Genomic DNA, 19,136 nt, shown 5'->3' on the forward strand with positions numbered 1-19,136 from the left:
GAGAACCCAGTAGGTTCTCAACTAGCTCCCCTTTAGAAGCATCTTAAAATGGGTTTAAAAATTAGAGAGTCCTATCAAATTTAGTTAATATTTTGGAAGTAGTGGGAGGGGAGCTTCTTCATAGTCTTTGTTTGTTTCTTTTCTTTTTTTCCCCCCTTACCCAGTGTTCCTGTTATGGTTTGAATATGGTCCCCATTCCTCACTCAATCAAGAGTGTGATCCAAAAGTTTTATGTTAATGATGGTTTGAGGGTGGAAAATTTCTTTTCTCTCTGTGTTATTTAGGGTGTGGTACCTTTGGAAAGTGATTAGGTTTAGATAAGGTAGGATGGAGTCCCCATGACTAAATCCTGGTGGTCTTATGAGAAACAGAACAGAGAACAGACACACATAAACAGGTGTGCCCCCTGTCTCATGATGTGATGATTCTCAGTTGCCTCCGCACTCTGCCAGTAAGTAAGTAAACCTTCGCCAGAACTGATGTCAATACCATGCTGTGCCCTTGAGCCTCTAAAAGTGTGAGCTAAGTAAACCTTTTCTTTATAAAGTTAGTCTGCCATGGGTAATTTGTTTACAGTAAGGGCAATTTAGTTAATATAGCTCAAACTGAAAAACTTCCTTATCACTCTTGCAGTTATCTTCTGTGTAAGAACCCTTCCTTTTGCTTGAATATTATCACCAAATTTCTTACCTTACTGTTGTGCTACTTGAAGTTAATTTAAAGACTTTGTCCAGACTTTAAATTTTTTAAAAATTGACTTTCTTCTGATCTCTAGCCACTTTCTTTGTATTTGTCTTTTTTAAAGTAACTTTCAACTCTCAAACAAGAAATTCTTAATGGTGCTTACATGAGGAAAGAATATTCTGTAATTTGTTTGCTTTATGTATGTTGTTTTTTTTAATCTTTGCTCTTTTTAACAAGGAAAGTTTGATACTATAAAAGTTTTATACTATTTTTCCAATTAATTAATTTCATAATCCCTTTCTTAAATTAACATCCATGTATGAGACCTTGAAATGAGTTGTCTACACTAAAGCAAATTTTTATATAAAAGGTAACCCTATAAAAGCAGTTGAAAGAAAACTGTTCAAATAGGATATTTCACTTGTGTTTTCATCTTGCTGTGCTTTCTCTTAAATTCTTGCTGTCAATGGCTCAAGTTTGAACCTGCATTCAAACCCTTAATAAAAATCAGAATACAGAGAAGTTTGATCTTAATGGACACCAGCCCTAACACTGACCAGAAGCTAGAAGAGTGTTTGTTCTGCCATTAGCTACCCAGTGAATTAACAATTATACTTGTAAATAAAAATAATTTTTAAAATTATATTAGTTTAATGACTAAATTAACCTCATAAATTGTAGTCTTCTATTATCGGTAACTTAGGACAAATGTCAAACTTCTCTGTAAAGAAAGAAAATTTCCAGTTTTTAAATGGCCATCTATAATAAGTAAAACTAGGGACATGTGTGAAACTTACTTAAAAACTGATGCCTTGCAATTTAATTGAGGTGAACATCTTAAAACTTAATTTTCAAATTTAATACCCACATCTATTGTATTCTAATTTTCCTGCTTATGCAGTTACCTAAGTAAAATTTAGCAAAATATTCATAATGTGTAGTTGGTCAGTCTTTCTTTTTCTATTTCTATCACCATCTTCCTCGTATATTGCCTCCCCAAAGAAAAACCTCACAATCAACTACTATTTGTTTTGATTTGGAATGGTTTTGTTATTGAATATTTTTAAATTCATGGTTAAATTTAGGCATTTTTTTAATACTAATTTCACTTACCAGATTCGTCAAAATTATATTCTTTTATCTTATCTATTGCTTTTAAATTTGAAGAAATGTGTTCCAAAACTTGAGGACTGCAATGAGTAACTAGAAATCCTTGCCATTTTTGAACATTTCTCTGTCCATGGAAAATGAAGAAAGGATAATAATAGTAACAGTGAGAATAGCTAAATTTAAATGCTTACCATGTGCAAGTACTGTGCTGTGCACTTAATATGAAAATTTACTTTCTTTTTTTTCTGTTTGCTGTTCTTTTTAAAATTTTTTAAATAATTTTTTATTTATATGAGACAGTGGAATGCATTACAATTCGTATTACACATATAGACCACAATTTTTCATATCTCTGGTTGTATACAAAGTATATTCACACCAATTCGTGTCCTCATACATGTACTTTGGATAATGATGTCCATCACATTCCACCATCATTTCTAACCCCATGCCCCCTCCCTTTCCCTCCCACCCTCTGCCCTATCTAGAGTTTGTTTGTTCCTTCCATGTTCCCCGTCCCTACCCGACTATTAATCAGCCTCCTTATATCAGAGAAAACTTTGGTTTGGGGGGATTGGCTAACTTCACTTAGCATTATCTTCTCTAACTCCAGAGATATTGTATATCTCTCCTTCAATGTCTCACTAGTTCCTTCAATTCAGAATACCCTCCTCCTTTCCCTGTCTTCCCTGCAGACATGTCCTCCTTTTAGTGTTTTCTGTCAATAAATAGTAGCTTAAACCGTAAACCTGAAGTCATCCTCCCTCTCCCTAACTAACTACATCCATTACCTGCAGATGCCATGATTTATTCTCTTTTAATGCTGAGTAATATTCCATTATGTGGAATATTATGCCACATTTTTTTTTACCCATGCATCTACCGAAGGGCATCTAAGTTGATTCCACAGTTTAATTTGTGCTGCTATAAACACTGATGTGGCTGTGTCCCTGTAGTATGCTGTTTTTAAGTCCTTTTGGTATAGACCAAGGAGAGGGATAGCTGGGTCAAATGGTGGTTTCATTGGTTCAGTCCTCAGCACCACATAAAAATAAATAAATAAATAAAATAAAGGTATTGTGTCCAATTACATAATTTTCACAGCACTCTGGTAGGTTCTGTTATCTGCCTTATTTTACAGATGGGGATATTGAGCATGGTATGGAAAACTGCTATGATCGGGGTATGCATGATGGCATGGTAGTGGGACTCAGAATGGTGACACTGGCTTAGTCTTGGGAATCAGATTTCTCAGTTCCTTTGATTTGTTAAGAAACATTTACCCATGATAATTTTAATTATTTTCTATTCTAGGGTTTCCACATTTTCATTTCTAATCTCTAGACCTAGACCAGTCCCGAACAGTCCACTCTTCTCTGATTATTGTGTATCTCTCCTTAGATGTCTCACTAGTTCCTTCAATTCAGAATACCCTCCTCCTTTCCCTGTCTTCCCTGCAGACATGCCCTCCTTTTAGTGTTTTCTCTCAATAATAGTAGCTTAAACCATAAACCTGAAGTCATCCTCCCTCTCCCTTTTCCTCATCCCCATATCAAATGCAAAGCCCTGTTTATTCAGTTTCCTGAAAATACCTGTCTTTTTCTGTGTGTTTCTTCCCATCTTCAACCAGTACCACCACTCTCATTCATGTTACTGCTGTCATTTCTCTTCTGGACTGCTACACTATATCATGAGTGGGTTTTCTTATCTGTTCTTATCGTCCAATGCTATTCCAAAAGGGGTATTGCTATATTTTTTAAATGTGAATGCATGTTTTTTTTTTTTTTTTTTTTAGCTTACCATTGCTCTTCAGATAAATGAAAATCCTTAACATAGCACAAAACCCAATTAGGCCCCTCCTTCATCTCTAGCCTAATTTTATAGCATTTTCCCCTTTAATTCTCCCAACACTGGCTATACTGCCCCCCCCCACACACACACACCAAGTACTGAACAGTTTATATTCTTAACTCCCCTCAGTGCTAAGAATACACGCTATTCCCTCAGGTCTTGTTCATTGCTGGATCCCTGTATTGTAGCATGGGGCCTAATACTTTGATTTCCAGTCTATTATTATAGAATTGAGTCAATAAAGGTAATGCCTAACTATAGAACAAGTAGGAGTTAGCCACATGTGGAGGTATAGATAAATCATTTTTAACCAAAGGAAGAGATTATATTTTTTTACATATAAGTGCTTTTATAAATCAGAAATCTCAGAAGGAAAATGAACAGTGAATGTGAGTACTTTGAAGTAGTTACCTTCAAAGAAATATAAGTGGTTGGTAATATTGGAGAAGTTCACCCTCATTAGTATCCAGGGAAAAATCAGCTAATTCAGTGTTGCTTGTTTTCATACCTCAAGTTATCAGTGATTTTTGTAAAAATCCTTTGGTGGCTAGATAAGAAAGCATATATATATATATGGTCCTAGTTAATTTGCACAGATAAATACATTGATTTAATAATCTAATAACGTGTCTATATGATAATACTTAGCAGTAATTATCACTGTAGTATGATTCTGAGCAACTTTTTCTTTCTTATGTAATCAGAATGAAACGCTGTCTTTTTGAAAGTCATATGTTAAGACAACTTATTTAGAAATATTAAGATATCTGTTCAAAATAAATGTTGCTTATATAGTATACCAACTTTTTCACCTTTGAGTTTGTATTCCCAGTTCAAAGTTGTATTCTATAAAATACAGAAGGTTCCTGGCTTATCATGGTTCAACTTGCACAAATACAAAAGTCATATTAATTCATCAGAAACTGTACTTCAAATTCTGATCTTTTACCTGGCAAGCAGTATGTAATAGGATACTCTCTTGAGATTCTGGGCAACTCCCAGTCAGCCATCTATCTGATCAAGATGGTAAACCTCCAGTGTCTGCTGTGGACTGTGTTGCTAAGATGCTCAGTGATTCAGTATAGTAAATGCATCTTCCATTTATGATATTTTCAATTAATGGTGGATTTTTTAGGGGTGAACTCCATGGTAAGTCGAAGAACTTCATACACTGTCTCCCTCCCCTGTGTTACCCATAGTATAACTAATGGTAGCATTGACTGATATGACATTATTTTAAATAGAACATATTATAATTTGTGAGGTGCTCAGTAATTCCTCAGAACATCAGTAAATGATGTTTGCATTTTACAAGTGAGATTAGTAGCAGTTCAGAGCTAGTACATAGTTACATAGCTTCTGTTAGGATCATGTCTGTTGTCTTTACATCCAGGTTTTCTTTGTAGATAAGTTTGTTTCTGTGTTGAAACAGTTTTATTCTTAAGTAGGCTGCTGTTTAAACATTGTTAAGATAGGATTAGTATTAAATTATGAATTCTTATATTTCATAATATTTCAGTTTTTTCAACAAAACTGTTTCATGAGAACATAAGCCATTGACTGTATCTTTCCTTAATGAGTGGTTCAGAAAATTAGCATTATTTAAATCTTCTCTCACCATCTTCTAGGCATCATTGCAATTTTTCATTGACAAAAACATAAAATATGCTCCTATTTAGTGTTTTGGTGTTTGGGTTTTTTTTTTTTTTTTAATAGATAGTTTTTGTCAACCCTCAGAATTGTTGATTTCCATGAAAATAGCATCATGGCTCTCTAAATAGATTTTGAGAAATCATAACAATTATTATGATGCCAGTTATTCACATAATGGTACCTGCTTACCAATCTATAGACTTAATATCTGAATTGTCATAAATAGTAGATGGAGACATGTAGTGAAGATTAATTTTCTTTTAAACTTAGTGTATTGAGGATTTTGTGCATCAAATACTTTTGCTTTTACTTAAGCATTTATTAGATATTTTGTATAATATGGGTGGTACACTGTGTAATTCTTTCGCTTAGTTTAGATAAATCATCATCCCAAAGCTGAACTTCCTACATTTTCTTCACCTTGCATTCAGGTTCAGAGGGATGATAGAGGGATAAAGTTAGATGGACTAAGGAGCAATCTCACAGCAAGATGAATAGAACTAAAAACCTTTAACTTGTCTTTTGTGTGTCCAGGCATACTGTTTTTTCATGTAACTAGACTACCAAAATGCTAACCCTGAGGACTATCTTCTAAAGAATAAGCTCTTGGGCCCAGCACAGAAAAGTCCTCATAATTTAATGTCACCCTGCCAGATTTCCCTCAGGTGTCTCTTATACTGGTTTATTCAATGACAGTCCTATCAAGGGTCATGTTATATGCACATTTTGTTCATTTAATAAAAAAATGTGGACTTTACATTAATCAGTGCTAAATGTTATTTTTTGATAGTTCCTCATTGGGCTGGCTCAGTGACCAGCAAACTATTTCTTTTTTTTTTCCATTTTTTTATTGGTGCATTATTTTTTTAAGTTGGCTTACATATTTATTCAATTTACTTCAACATGATTCACCATATCATTAAAAAAAACTGAGGTGTATATTCTGATATATGAACCACAAAGGCTCCCCGGACTTGCTTTTCAGGAACAACAAGAAGTAAATCTTAAAACAATAGTTGTGGTAGGCAGCCTCCAAGATGACCCCCAATGATCCTCACCTTTTGGTATTCATATCCTTAAATAATTCCCTTTCTTTGAGTATAGACTGGATTAAGGTTGATCAAATATGGTGAAGCCCGGTGCTGTAGTGCACACCTGTAATCCCAGTGGCTCAGGAGGCTGAGACAGGAGGATGGTGAGTTCAAAGCTAGCCTCAACAGCAAGGTGGTAAGCAACTCAGTGAGACCCTGTCTCTAAATAAAAATACAAAATAGGGCAGGGGATGTGGCTCTGAGTTCAATCCCTGGTACCAAAAGAAAAAGAAAAAAAAAAAAAAACAGTGGTTTGCTCAAGACTTAGGAAATGGTGCATTATACTTTTAAATAATGGTGGGATTCATTGTTACATATTTCAGTTGCACACAGTGTAACAATATAATTTAGCCAGTATCATTCCCCAATATTTTCCTTTTCTATCTCCGCCTTCCTTTTCCATGTTTCTTTCCTCTACTCTTTGATTTCCATGAGATGACCCCTACCTTTCTTTTTCTTCTCTAGCTTTCACGTATGAGAGAGAACACACAACCCTTGAATTTTTGAGTTTGGCTCATTTAGCTTAACATAATGTTCTCAAGTTCCATCCATTTCCTGCAAAATGACATAACTTCATTCTTTATGGCTGAATAAAACTCTATTGTGTATGTGTGTATATATATCACATTTTCTTTAGCCATTCATCCAGTGACAGACACCTGAGCTGGTTCTATAGTTTAACTACTGAGAATTGTGCTGCTATAAACATGGGTGTGCATATATCACTATATTATGATGGTTTTAATTCTATAGGATAAACACAAGGAGTGGTATAATTAGGTCATATGGTGCTTTCATCCTGTCTTCGAGTTTCATACTGATTTCCATAGTGATTTACAGTCCAACCAACAGTGTAAATTGTTGTTCTCCCCATCTTCTTTAGCATTTATTATTGTTTGTAGTCTGGACGGTTGTCATTCTAACTGAAGTGAAATGAAATCTCAAGTGTAGTTTTGGGTTGCATTTCCCTAAAGATGTTGAACTTTTTTTTTTTTTTTTTTGTATACCTGTTTGTATTTCTTTTAAGAAGTGTCTGTTTAGTTCATTTGTCACTGAAGTTTTACAGTGTAATTTGAAATCAGGTATTGTGATGTCTCCAGCTTTGCTTTTTTGACTTAGAATTGTTTTGACTATTTGGGTCTTTTATTCTTCCAAATGAATTTCAGCACTGCTTTTTTTCTAGTTCTGTGAAGAACGTCATTGGTATTTTGATGGGGATTGCATTAAATCTGGACATTGGTTTTGTTAATGTGGCTATTTTAACAATATTAATTCTGCCTATCCATGAACTTGGGAAGTCCTTCCATCTTCTTGTATCTTCTTCAGTTTCTTTCTTCACTGTTCTAAATTTTCATTGTAGAGGGCTTTTGCCTTGTTGGTTAGATTTATTTCTAGGGTTTATTTTTGGTTTGGATTTGTTTTGAGACTATTTGAATAGAATTGTTTTCCTTATTTCTTTCTCAGCAGATTCATTATTTTGTATACAAAATCAATAGCTTTCCTAAACACCAATAATGTAACCTGCAGGTTTGTAAACTGCTTCTTTATGAACTCTGGCAGTCTTCTGGTGGAGTCTTTTGGGTCTTCTAGATACAGAATCAGATCATCAGCAACAGAAATAATTTAGCTTTTTCTTTTCCTATTTGTATCACTTTAATTTTCTTCTCTTGCCTGATTGCTCTGGCTGTGGTTTCAAGAACTAGAAGTGGTAAGAGTGGATATCCTAGTCTTGTTCCAGATTTTAAAAGAAATGCTTTCAGTTTTTCCCCATTCACTATGATGTTGGCTCTGGGTTTTTCATGTAGAGGCTTTATGATGTTGAGTTCCTCCTATTCTAGTTTCTTCAGTGTTTTTATCATGAATGGGTGTTGGATTTTATCAAACATAAAATGCTTTCTCAGCATCTTTTGAAATAATTATGTGATTTTTATCCTATTGATGTGGTGAATTTTATTTATTGATTTGCATATGTTAAACCATCTTGGCAACTCTGGGATAAAACCAAGTTAGTTATGATGTACAATCTTCTTAATATATTGTTGAACATGATTTGCTAGTATTTTAGTAAGGATTTTTGCATCTACATTTATCAGGAATATTGGTCTGTAGCTTTGTTTCTTTGATGTGTCCTTATCTGGTTTTGGTGTGAGGGTGTTACTGGCTTCATATAATGAATTTGGAAGTGTTCCATCACTTTCTGTTTCCTAGAACAATTTGAGGAGTGTTGGTATTAGTTGTTCTTAAAAGAGCTGGTAGAAGTCAGTTAAGAATCCTTCTGATGTAAGCTAGCAAACTGTCTTAAACAGCGACAGTAAATATGTTAGGCTTGTGGGTGATTTGATCTTTGTCAGAACCACTCAACTGTGCCACATAGTCTGTACAGAAACACATGAGCATGGCTGTGTTCCAATAAACTTTTACAAAACAGAGACGGGCCCATTGGCTGTAGTGTGCTGAACCCTGCCAAACCTTTTGTGATCTAGTTTGTTTCGTTTTGTTTCCCATCTGTTGCTCTGACAGTTCTCAAGTTTTTTTATTAATTCATTAAACTGTTTAGTTATAATACTCAACTATGGATCTACCAAGCAGTTAATAGCTACTGTTTAATACACACTTGGTGTTATGCTATGTACTTGACATGGATAACCACACTTAATTCATTAAAGCACCCTGGAGATGGAAATGATTGTATCACCAATTTACAGAAGAGGGAATGAAGACTTAGAAGTTAAGTAATTGATGATGTTATTGCACAGTTAAATGTTAACTCTAGGTAAGAGCCGTCTTTTGTAGGGTTTATACTGTACAGTCAGGCAGATGTGAAAGAACACTCTAAAAGACAAAATGCTATTTTTCATTACTTGACAGTCGAGGGACTGTCCATTTTCTGATGTGCTGTGCTATTTAGGGAAATTTATAAAGAATCTGAAGTTAGTTTGGATGGCATATCATACTTTTAGAATAGTGATCCTGTGTGTTCATGCTGTATTAGCCAATTGAGGTAGCCTTTGATGAAATTCATCTTAAGAGCCAGGAGATGGCAGTGTTTTCCAGGTGATAATTGGAGGTTGCATTTGTAGTAGTTGCTGGAGTAATGCTTTGTAATACCACTCAAAAGTCCTAAAATATAGGACCTAAAATACAGAAAATATATTGTTGTCCGTAACACCATTGAGCAAGGAATAAGCTGTTGCAGTTTCTGTAGTGCATTTTCATAGAAATCTATTTCTATGAAATCTATTTCTATTTCCTATCTGGAGTTTTGAATTTGACTTTTTGTTAGGAGGTAACATTTAACAAATCCAACTCATACCAGGCATTTATTCAAGAAACAGACAAAAACACTTGATCAAACCAAATCTTAGTATTAGATTATGGCCATGAGCAAATTGTTGATGTTTATATATAAATGGAAGTAACTTTTATTTTTCTTTATAGTAAACGTAACATATTTGCTGTTTTTTTTTTTAAATCAAACTCTACTAAACAAAGTAGAAGAAAAATAATAAAAATACTGATGTGACAGTTCTAAGTAGAATAATTGTTAACATTTTGGCAGATATAAGTATAGAAATGCATACCTACATAGATAAAAAAATGAACTATCATTAGACTTAGGTAATATTTTGTTACTCTAACAAGCATTATGGATCTGTCTGAGCCCTTATAGTTTTATACTTTATAAAATACATTTATCAGTATATTATATGAGACTTGTACTTTATTTAAGCAGTTCCTTTTAGATGGACTTACAGATTGTCATATTATTAGCAGAATTTCTGTGTATAGTCTTGTTTATAATTTGCTCAGTTCAGTTGTTTATCAAGATGCATGTTTATTACCAAGCTTGACTACAATTTCATATATGTATATTGACATTTTAAATTACTTGAATAATCATGAAGAAATTTTTTTCCAAATTTAAGAGAATTTTTGGTTTACTCGCACCTTTGTCAGCACTACTTGGTGTTTACCAGTATGAATAAATGCTATCTTATTCTTTGGTTAGCATTTTCTCAGTTGCTCATAAGTTTAATATGTGTATGTGTGAGTGTATACAGAGAACTTATTTTTCTTAGATTAAGTTAGTATTTATAATAATGGAATTTAAATATTACCAAAAGCAAGGGATCAATGAAAACATTGTATATCCAACTTTAGTAATACCTAAAACACTGGGTTGCAGTAGCCTTGAGTATTTATGCAAGAAAAGAGGAAAAAATAAAATTACATAGTAAGCATTCACCTTATTTTCCAATATAAGAAGTTAGGCAGATAATTAAACAGAGAGGATCAAATGCTTATGGTTTTGTTCTTTGAAGAAAGTCGTAAAGCCTTTCAGCAAGATTGAGGGAAACAAAAAAGCACAAATAAGGGATACTAGAATTAAAAAGGATTTAACTGTACCAAAACAAATTTTTAAAGATTATTATGAAAACCATGAAGAATTACATACCAAATTAAGTTAAAATACTTAACAATAGAAAATTTCCTAGGAATATTTAGTTTAGCAAAACTGATTAAAGAATTAGGACATCATTTGTATTAAAAACTCTTTAAAAAACTGATTTAGTGTTCTAGAAATCTGTCTAGCAAACAAGCAAGAAACAGGTCCACATAATTTTAAAATAAGGTCTTCTGAACTGTCTTCCAGAGAATTTAAGAATGAAAAGAAATTCCTGACTTGTCCAATGTGTCTAGCATAATCTCCAGACCCAAACCAGATAGGACAGTATAAGAAAAGACTAGTATAGGCTAATTCTACTTCTGAATATAGGTGTAGCAGTCCTAAATGAAGTATTAGCAAATCAGATACATCAGTATATTTTTCAAAAATTATGACTTAATTCCTTTTGGGACATAATATGTATACATGTAAAAAAATTTAAGAAAAATGTATAAGAATGATAAAAATTGATAGTAGAAGTTTACTGTGGAGAGGAGGAGGGATGAGAATGTGATAATAGGAGAAGTACCTTCAGGGAAACATAAATTGTGAGGTTTAATTTTGAAGGTGAATGGTGGGTACATAGATGTCCATTGTAATATTCTTTTTGCTCTTTCATATATATTAAATATTTCACGCAGTAATACTTCAGTTAGCAGGCTTGACAACTTGTGAGTTACTTTAAAATACCTGGTGATCATTATTATCCAAAGTACATGTGTGAAGACATGAATTGGTGTGAATATACTATGTATACAACCAGAGATATGAAAAATTGTGCTCTATATGTGTAATAAGAATTGTAATGCATTCTGCTGTCATATAAATAAAAAATACCTCATTTTCTGTAGAATGGCTTAAATGTTCCTTTTGGAGCTATACAAACTAGTAAAAAAAATAAGTATAATAGCATACTTTTCATACACATTTTCATGGATATTGTGTTAAAGGGCTTGTTGGGAAGAAGAAGGTTCTTTCACATTCATATGAAAATAGGTGGCTTTGGTAATGTTTTCAGCCTTGCTAACAAGTTCTTTTTTTTTTTTTCATTCCTAGAATAAAAAGAAATTGTTTAGATATAGATATGGGGTTGAAATGTTGGATTTTATACCATTCCTTTCCAAATAATAATTGAACATTTACACTTTGCCAGATGCAGTGTTGAGCTGTGGGCACTTACGGACACATACCATATGTAATATGTAATACCACATTTAAGATGTGGTATTTGACCTCAAGAAGCTTAAAATTTGTGGGAAATAGATGATCTAGGTGCCAAATCATAGATAACATAATAGAGGCAATTTGGAATATTTCTTCCCAAGTAGGAATTAGTTTTTACCATTTTCTTATAACTATTTTGTTGTTTTATTTTAAGCAAAGTTATATGTGTATATTTTCAGGAGTAACGTAAGCATTTTGGACTACTAATATTCATGTAGACATTTTTAACCCTCTGATATATTATTTACACTTAAAACTGGAAGAGATAAAATAGGCCCCTAGATGCTTTGTAGAAATTGAAATTTGTCTGTTTCACTGGACTGCCTTTCTAGTTACCCTTTTTAAAAAGGGTATATGTTTAAGAAGCTATAGTATTGTCTGAACCTGCATGCCAGTTTACCTGTCTGAAATATAACCACTTTATAATTTAAAATGAACTATTCCTATGACTTCATTTTTAGAATTTAAGTTGCTGGCAAGTAAAAACCGTTGTCAATCTTGGATTAATTTCAAGGCTTCTTTGCATTCATAAAGATTTATTTTACCTCGTATTTCCTATGTTTTTAATCCTACATATTGTCCTTGTATGGTTCCCCTCAGGCAATTTAGTAGCTTTAAAACTTCAAGTAGTAAATCTGAGTCAGTTTGTTTTAACCTGTTTGAGATATATATATATTTTAAAGTATGTCATGAAACAGTAAACTTTATTTATTCTTCATTTAAAGTTTCTCCTTAAGTATTTGGTTTTTGTAGCCTCAGAGCTGTGTAGCAGCTTATATTGGGCCACATATAACAAAAACTCAAAATGAGGGGAATTGATTTTCTCTCACACATATGAGATCTAGAGTTAGGAAGTACAGAAATAATAAGAGCACAGCATCAGGAGCAAGCTTCTTCTGTCTCATCTCATTGTTCCATGGTCCCAAATGGCTACTTCAGCTTTAGCACTCATAACCAAATTCCAGGCAGCAAGAATGAAGGACAGAAAGGCAAAGGAATCCTTGGTGGCTTAGCTTGTCATTCTAAGCAGACATCCCAGGAAACAGTAACCATTTTATTTGTATATCATGAACCAGAACATAGTCTTGTGGCCACTTGACTGTGTCCGTAGCCAAGGAGCCTGAATTCTCTAGTATTTTATTTCTATTACAGTCTACCCAGCTAGACGTCTGGGTTCTGGTCATTATAAAGGAAGAGTAAAATTGATGTTAGAATGAGCACCCTAGAGCCTCTGCCTCACAGTTATTTCACAGTTTTTGTAGGAAAAAGCTTGGTAGTGATCAGATGGCTTGATAAATTGGCTATAGTATAATCATGGCAAGTGATATGAGGAAATCTCTGATCTGCCTGTTGATTTGAACTTTCATCAACAGCCACTATCATTTACTGTGTTGTTATTTTCCAAATATATGTGTTTCCTACTTTTCATACATTATTATCATTTTCAAAAATTTTTATTCTAATCTGGGGATTGAACTAGGGCTTCATGGTTTTAAGCAGCACTCTACCACTGTGCGACACCCCCAGCCCTCTCATTCAGTTTTTATGCAATATTCACACCACTCTGGTAGGCACTATTTCATGTTACAAATGACAGCACTAAGGCACAGCAGTCCACTGCCACCCTCGCCCCACCTCGTGTACGTAGAAATAACTTGGGGTAGCTCAGACATACACACGAAACAAAAACAAAATTATATTCACAGTAAAGGGAATATGGGAATGTAAAAGCAAATCTAGTGAAGTGTGGGAACAATTGATAGAAAATTAAATGTGGTTTTATAGAGATGGTAAGTAGACTTGCTCTGTCTTGTTTATCTGCTTTATTAGAAACTAAAAGGCAAAAAAAGAAGGAATTTTCTCTTTGATCTCTTGGCATGCTTATTGTTTTAGTCATATAATAACTCAAATGCTTGTATAGAATACTAGTTTTTCATATTTTGTCTTCAAAGTATCATAAAATAATCATAGTATATTATTATATTTGCTGATTTGTATGTATGGAAGGTGAGAGTTAGAAAAGGCAGATATCCATTGTTTATTTTTTAAAATGCTAAAACCCAAATAGCATTTTTTAGCTGGCTATAGATCATGTGCTCAGTAAAAAGTAGGGCTTGCCTATTTATTTATATCAATGCTGTTATCATAGGAGTCTTGTAAAATTAATACTGGTTTTGCATAACTATTTGTTAGAGCTTTGCTTATACACACAAGTATGTGAGCTCCTTGAGGATAACACAGTTTGCCTTATTCATTTTTTTTCCTCTAGTGTCCTTGGCAAAACAGGAAGTATCAGTGAGTAAAGAATGAATGAATGTCTAGTAAAGGAGTTTAATGACTTTTATTTTGTTTTATTTCTCAGGATGTGATCTTCGTGGCCAGAAGCTAAGTTTTAAACTACCCCAATGGATGCAGACAGTGATGTTGCATTGGACATTCTAATTACAAATGTAGTCTGTGTTTTTAGAACAAGATGCCATTTGAACTTAAGAAAGATTGCTTTGGAGGGAGCAAATGTAATTTATAAGCGTGATGTTGGGGTAAGTATTTGAATTTTGTATGTGTACTATCATAACCTAATTTTATACTTCCATGAATGATACTACAGATAGTTTATGAGTACCTTACTATGTGCTAGTTGTACTCCATAGGTTGTTGAGTCCTGAAGACAATGGCCCCTCCTCTCATGGAGGTAGCAAATTTTGGAAATTACCTATCTTTGAGTCTTAGCAAAGAATTCATTGGTTAGACATGTTATTCTCTCAGTTTTTTAAAAATAATTAGATATGTGTTTATTAGACTTTTATCTGGCTCTGCTGACATATGTTTCACTCAGAAAGATAGCATTCTTTAAGAAAGCATCATTAGAACTGCTAAAATTATCCTCAGAAATAATTCTAAAGATTGTTTACCAGTCATCCATCACTACTTTGATAATATTTCTGGTTTGTAATTTATCTGCAAAGCACCTTTTACTTGTAAAATGAGAAATCACGATTCCTGTATATACTTCTATCAGGATTTTTGGTAAATTTATACATCTATACCTGTATAGATATATACATTTCTTTGTGTATTCATATAACTCAGTTGAATCTACAAAAAGGCCGTGAATTTTAGGAAGATTTTACTGCTAAGGTGACAAATCATCACTGATTCTCTTGCAATTTCAACTCTAGAATCTAGGCTAGGGCTGGGGGAGTAGGCATGTGTGGATGGAGAGGGAGAAAAATGTGTTTCCTTAGTGTTCTTACAGCTTGTTCAACAGGCAGATCTCTCAATGTCTTTGAACTGAAGAAAGGGACCTTTATATTTCAAATGTACTTAAATTTAATTATATTTGAATAGTGCTCTAATATATACTTTTTGATGTTTGCACATCAGGAGCTTTGGAGAAGCTGTGTCTTACATTTGGAACATTCTTCCCTCAATATCTTCACTGCATTCTGATCTCTCACCACACATGACCTCCATACCGACCCTGATCAATCTATGGCAACACCCATTCCTTCACTGTTCTCTAATTTGTAGCCCTGCTTTATTCTGCTTCATGGTACCCATCACTACATTATATTGCATCCTAGAGTTGAGATGCCTGTTACATACTCAAGCTCCTCACTGAAATCTTCAGAGCAAGAGAAATGTCAGAGCGAGAAATGTAATTTTAGATTCCTTATATATAAAAGGTATTTAAAGGTCTGGGATAGAACAAAATTATCTACACAGTCTGAATTAATAGGTCAAGGATTAAGGTCTAAGATAATATGTAAATTTAAATTTTCATTTTAACTTTTCATTTATGGAAATACTTATTACATGCCCATTATTATGTGTAAGAAAGAAATAAATGCTTACTGGGATAAAGTAATATAATAAATCAGGCATGTCTCCTTAAAACTCTAGTTACATTTTTAGTTTTTTTGTCATAGGCAATATTATCAAATTAGAACATTACTAAATTTGGAGAGACTTAAAACTGCCAAAAATGACAATAAATAAAATACCTCATAAAATTTCATACATGACTGACTGACTGAGAAACATTGGACTGAGTTTATATTGCATTTAAATGTTTCTCACCACCAGTTTCTCCATCACCTAAAACTTCTCAGTCAACCTTCCTAGAAAAAAAAAATCTCTCCATGTCATCATGCTAAAATACTAGAGCAATGTTTCACACTTTCCTTTCTAAAGGATCCATGAAAGTTCCATTGATATGACTAGAGTAGAAAGAGTTGAACTGTTTATGTTTTTATAGTTTGTTGATACCAAGTATGTAGTGAGAGATTTATGTAGATCTTGTTTTTTAATTAATTAAATATTTAATGAGATTAATTGTGTTCTCTATTCAGTCTTGAACTAAATTTCATTTGGGGTGATTTAGAGAGAAGTTAACTTTGAATAAGCTTGGAATAATACTTAGACATTGGCATGGCTATACAAAATAGAACCATACATGAAAATTAACAATCATTAGGTAATCAGATTATTTTTTTTCAGAAAGTATTAATGAAGCTTAGAAAACCTAGAATTACAGCTACAATTTGGTCCTCAGGAAAAATCATTTGCACTGGAGCAACAAGGTAAATGTTTCTTGAGTTCTTAGTTTTTTATTTTTTACTTTCCCCCCATGGAAAGGGTGCTTTTCGTAGACTTAAAAACAAAGTTCTGTGTAAAGTTGGTTATGTTCCTCAGTGTGAAGTATTTTTTCCTGTGTAACTTGGTCTTTTTCTTTCCTTAAAACATAGCGAAGAAGAAGCTAAATTTGGTGCCAGACGTTTAGCCCGCAGTCTGCAGAAATTAGGTTTTCAGGTAACATTTTCAAAAATTACACAAAACTGCAAATATTCAAGGATTTATTTTTGTAAAATAGAATTCGTATGATTGACTTTTTCTGAGTTTTATATACTGCCCTTCAGCATGAAAATTTGGTAGCAAAACTTGGCTGTGTGGATATTTTAAAAAGATCCTGGCTTTTCCTAATCTCCTTTCCTTTAAAGAAACTTGTTCCCTTCCAAGTTAATTGTCAAAAATGCCAGGTCAAAATGATGAGCTGAGACCTGCAAGGCCCTGGTGATGTGGACACACTGGTTAGCAGGCTTATTGCTGTCGGCCTTTTCAAATATTTGTACAGACAAAACTTTGAAATAAATTATTATTTATTATGAACCTGCTAGGTCACTTGCAAATGATGACTAAGTGGAAGAGAAGGGCGAAATAGTCCTTGAAGGTGTGGGCCAGGCTGTTTGGGATTTGGATGTTTATCGTGTTGGGAAGTTTAGTTTCTTTCTGATGACCTTAAGTCTTAGAAGGAGCTGAACTGCTGGTGGGGAGTGGGGGTGGGGAGTGGGGCAGGGTCTGGGGGATGCTGGCACTTGAGGAGAGTGGCAGTAGAAGTCTAAAGGTGAAGCTATGTGATAGTGAGGCCATTTGACACTTTTCTGGCTTTCTACTGCTTTGTGTAAGTAATACTGACTTGGAGGATAGACAGTGCACCCAAAATTGTGGTTTTAGGAGGAATGTTGGAAAAGATAAGGAGATGAAACAATTCAAGATGTTGGTAGGAGTGGCTGAAGTTATTAATGTGAAGAGAACATTTTCAGCCTGGGAACTGCTTTTCTTAGAATAGCATTAGAAACACTGAGGGCAAACCCAGCTTTTTAAAAACAGTGTATCATTCTAGCCCCCAAGGAAAATAAACCTCTAGTTACATTCAAGGAAATGTCTTTTTACCTTAATGAATATTAGAAAGACATCTGACCTTTGGAATCCAATGTACAATCTCTCCATTTACTGACTTTTTAAAGTGACAGCTTTTCCATTTTGACTCCTTTAAAAAGGAAGAATTAATTTAACTTTTTTCTTTACTATTTCTTGCTTTAATTTTTTTCCTTACTATTCTTGTTTCTTTGATAGTTCAAACTGTCTCATTTAAATTAACAAATTATATACAAGATTTAAAAATCCTCAAATGTGCCATTTTAATCATGCAGATATCTCAGATTTTACTATTTTTTTAAATGAAGTTTTTGAGCTTTTTTTTCTTTCATTGAATTACAGCTTTTAATACTAAACAACTTATAATACTAAATTCATGCTCAGGATGTTTGGTTCTCTATATAAGAGTAGAAAGTTAATAAAGAGTGCCATGATGAGCAGATTCTTCTGTTGCAAAATAATTCACTGAGTTTCACTTCTCTCCCAAAGGTAATATTTACAGATTTTAAGGTTGTTAATGTTTTGGCAGTTTGTAACATGCCCTTTGAAATCCGTTTGCCAGAATTCACAAAGAACAATAGACCTCATGCCAGGTAGGTCTTTGAAGAATCAAGATAACTTAAAAATTTGAGATTACCCATCAGACTATAAATATTCATATTAATTTTGGCATTTTTAAAATGTAGTTATGAACCTGAACTTCATCCTGCTGTGTGCTATCGGATAAAATCTCTAAGAGCTACATTACAGATTTTTTCAACAGGAAGTATCACAGTAACAGGTAATGTGTGATGTTGAAACCAAACTTGTCAATTACAGACCAAATAATATAAGAGATGTGTACACTAAGATAGAAATAATGTCTAATTTGTCCCCTTTCAGTCACTACTTCTGCACTTCAAGGGCAGTAAGTCTTCTGACCTTTTTTTTTTTTTTTTTTTTAAAGAGAGACTTTTTTAATATTTATTTTTTAGTTTTTTCGGTGGACATAACATCTTTATTTTTATGTGGTGTTGAGGATCGAACCCAGCACCCCGCACATGCTAGGCGAGCGCGTTACCACTTGAGCCACATCCCCAGCCCTAAGTCTTCTTTTTACCTTATAGATAAGTCTTCCCTCCTTTTGTACTATTTGTACATTTTATATCCTGTTTTGTGTCTAATTTCATTCTCCATTATCTTAGTGAGATCATTCATTCTCATTGTTGTATAGAATCCAATGTCCGAATGTACTCCATAGGCGTTTCATTAGTTTTCAGATTGGAGCTTTTAAGAACATTCTAATATGTATCTTCATAGTATTTTTTTAAATTTATGATATCTTATAAAATACCAAAGAGAAACCCAGTCTCTGAATT

The 19,136-nt window shown here is 33.5% G+C and overlaps 1 protein-coding gene across 4 annotated transcripts in view; it reads left to right on the plus strand.

The window, feature by feature from the left end:
* Tbpl1 (TATA-box binding protein like 1) overlaps positions 1 to 19,136 on the plus strand; it is a 31,112-nt gene that overhangs the window by 9,889 nt on the left and 2,087 nt on the right. For 2 of the 4 annotated variants that reach the window (XM_046449839.2, XM_058581372.1), the window contains exons 2-6: positions 14,423 to 14,600; positions 16,561 to 16,643; positions 16,809 to 16,872; positions 18,268 to 18,371; positions 18,465 to 18,559. In XM_046449839.2, coding sequence (XP_046305795.1) covers positions 14,466 to 14,600; positions 16,561 to 16,643; positions 16,809 to 16,872; positions 18,268 to 18,371; positions 18,465 to 18,559 — 481 coding nt within the window. In that variant the 5' untranslated portion in view covers positions 14,423 to 14,465. Of the gene's footprint in view, positions 1 to 14,422; positions 14,601 to 15,444; positions 15,747 to 16,560; positions 16,644 to 16,808; positions 16,873 to 18,267; positions 18,372 to 18,464; positions 18,560 to 19,136 lie in introns of those variants that run through there. The other 2 variants (XM_058581373.1, XM_058581374.1) reach the window with 2 other exon arrangements.

The sequence above is a fragment of the Marmota monax genome, unplaced genomic scaffold (genome assembly GCF_021218885.2).
Source record: "Marmota monax isolate L192 unplaced genomic scaffold, Marmota_monax_Labrador192_F-V1.1 WCK01_AAM20220418_F8-fsc00030, whole genome shotgun sequence".
Classification (NCBI taxonomy): Eukaryota; Metazoa; Chordata; class Mammalia; order Rodentia; family Sciuridae; genus Marmota; species Marmota monax.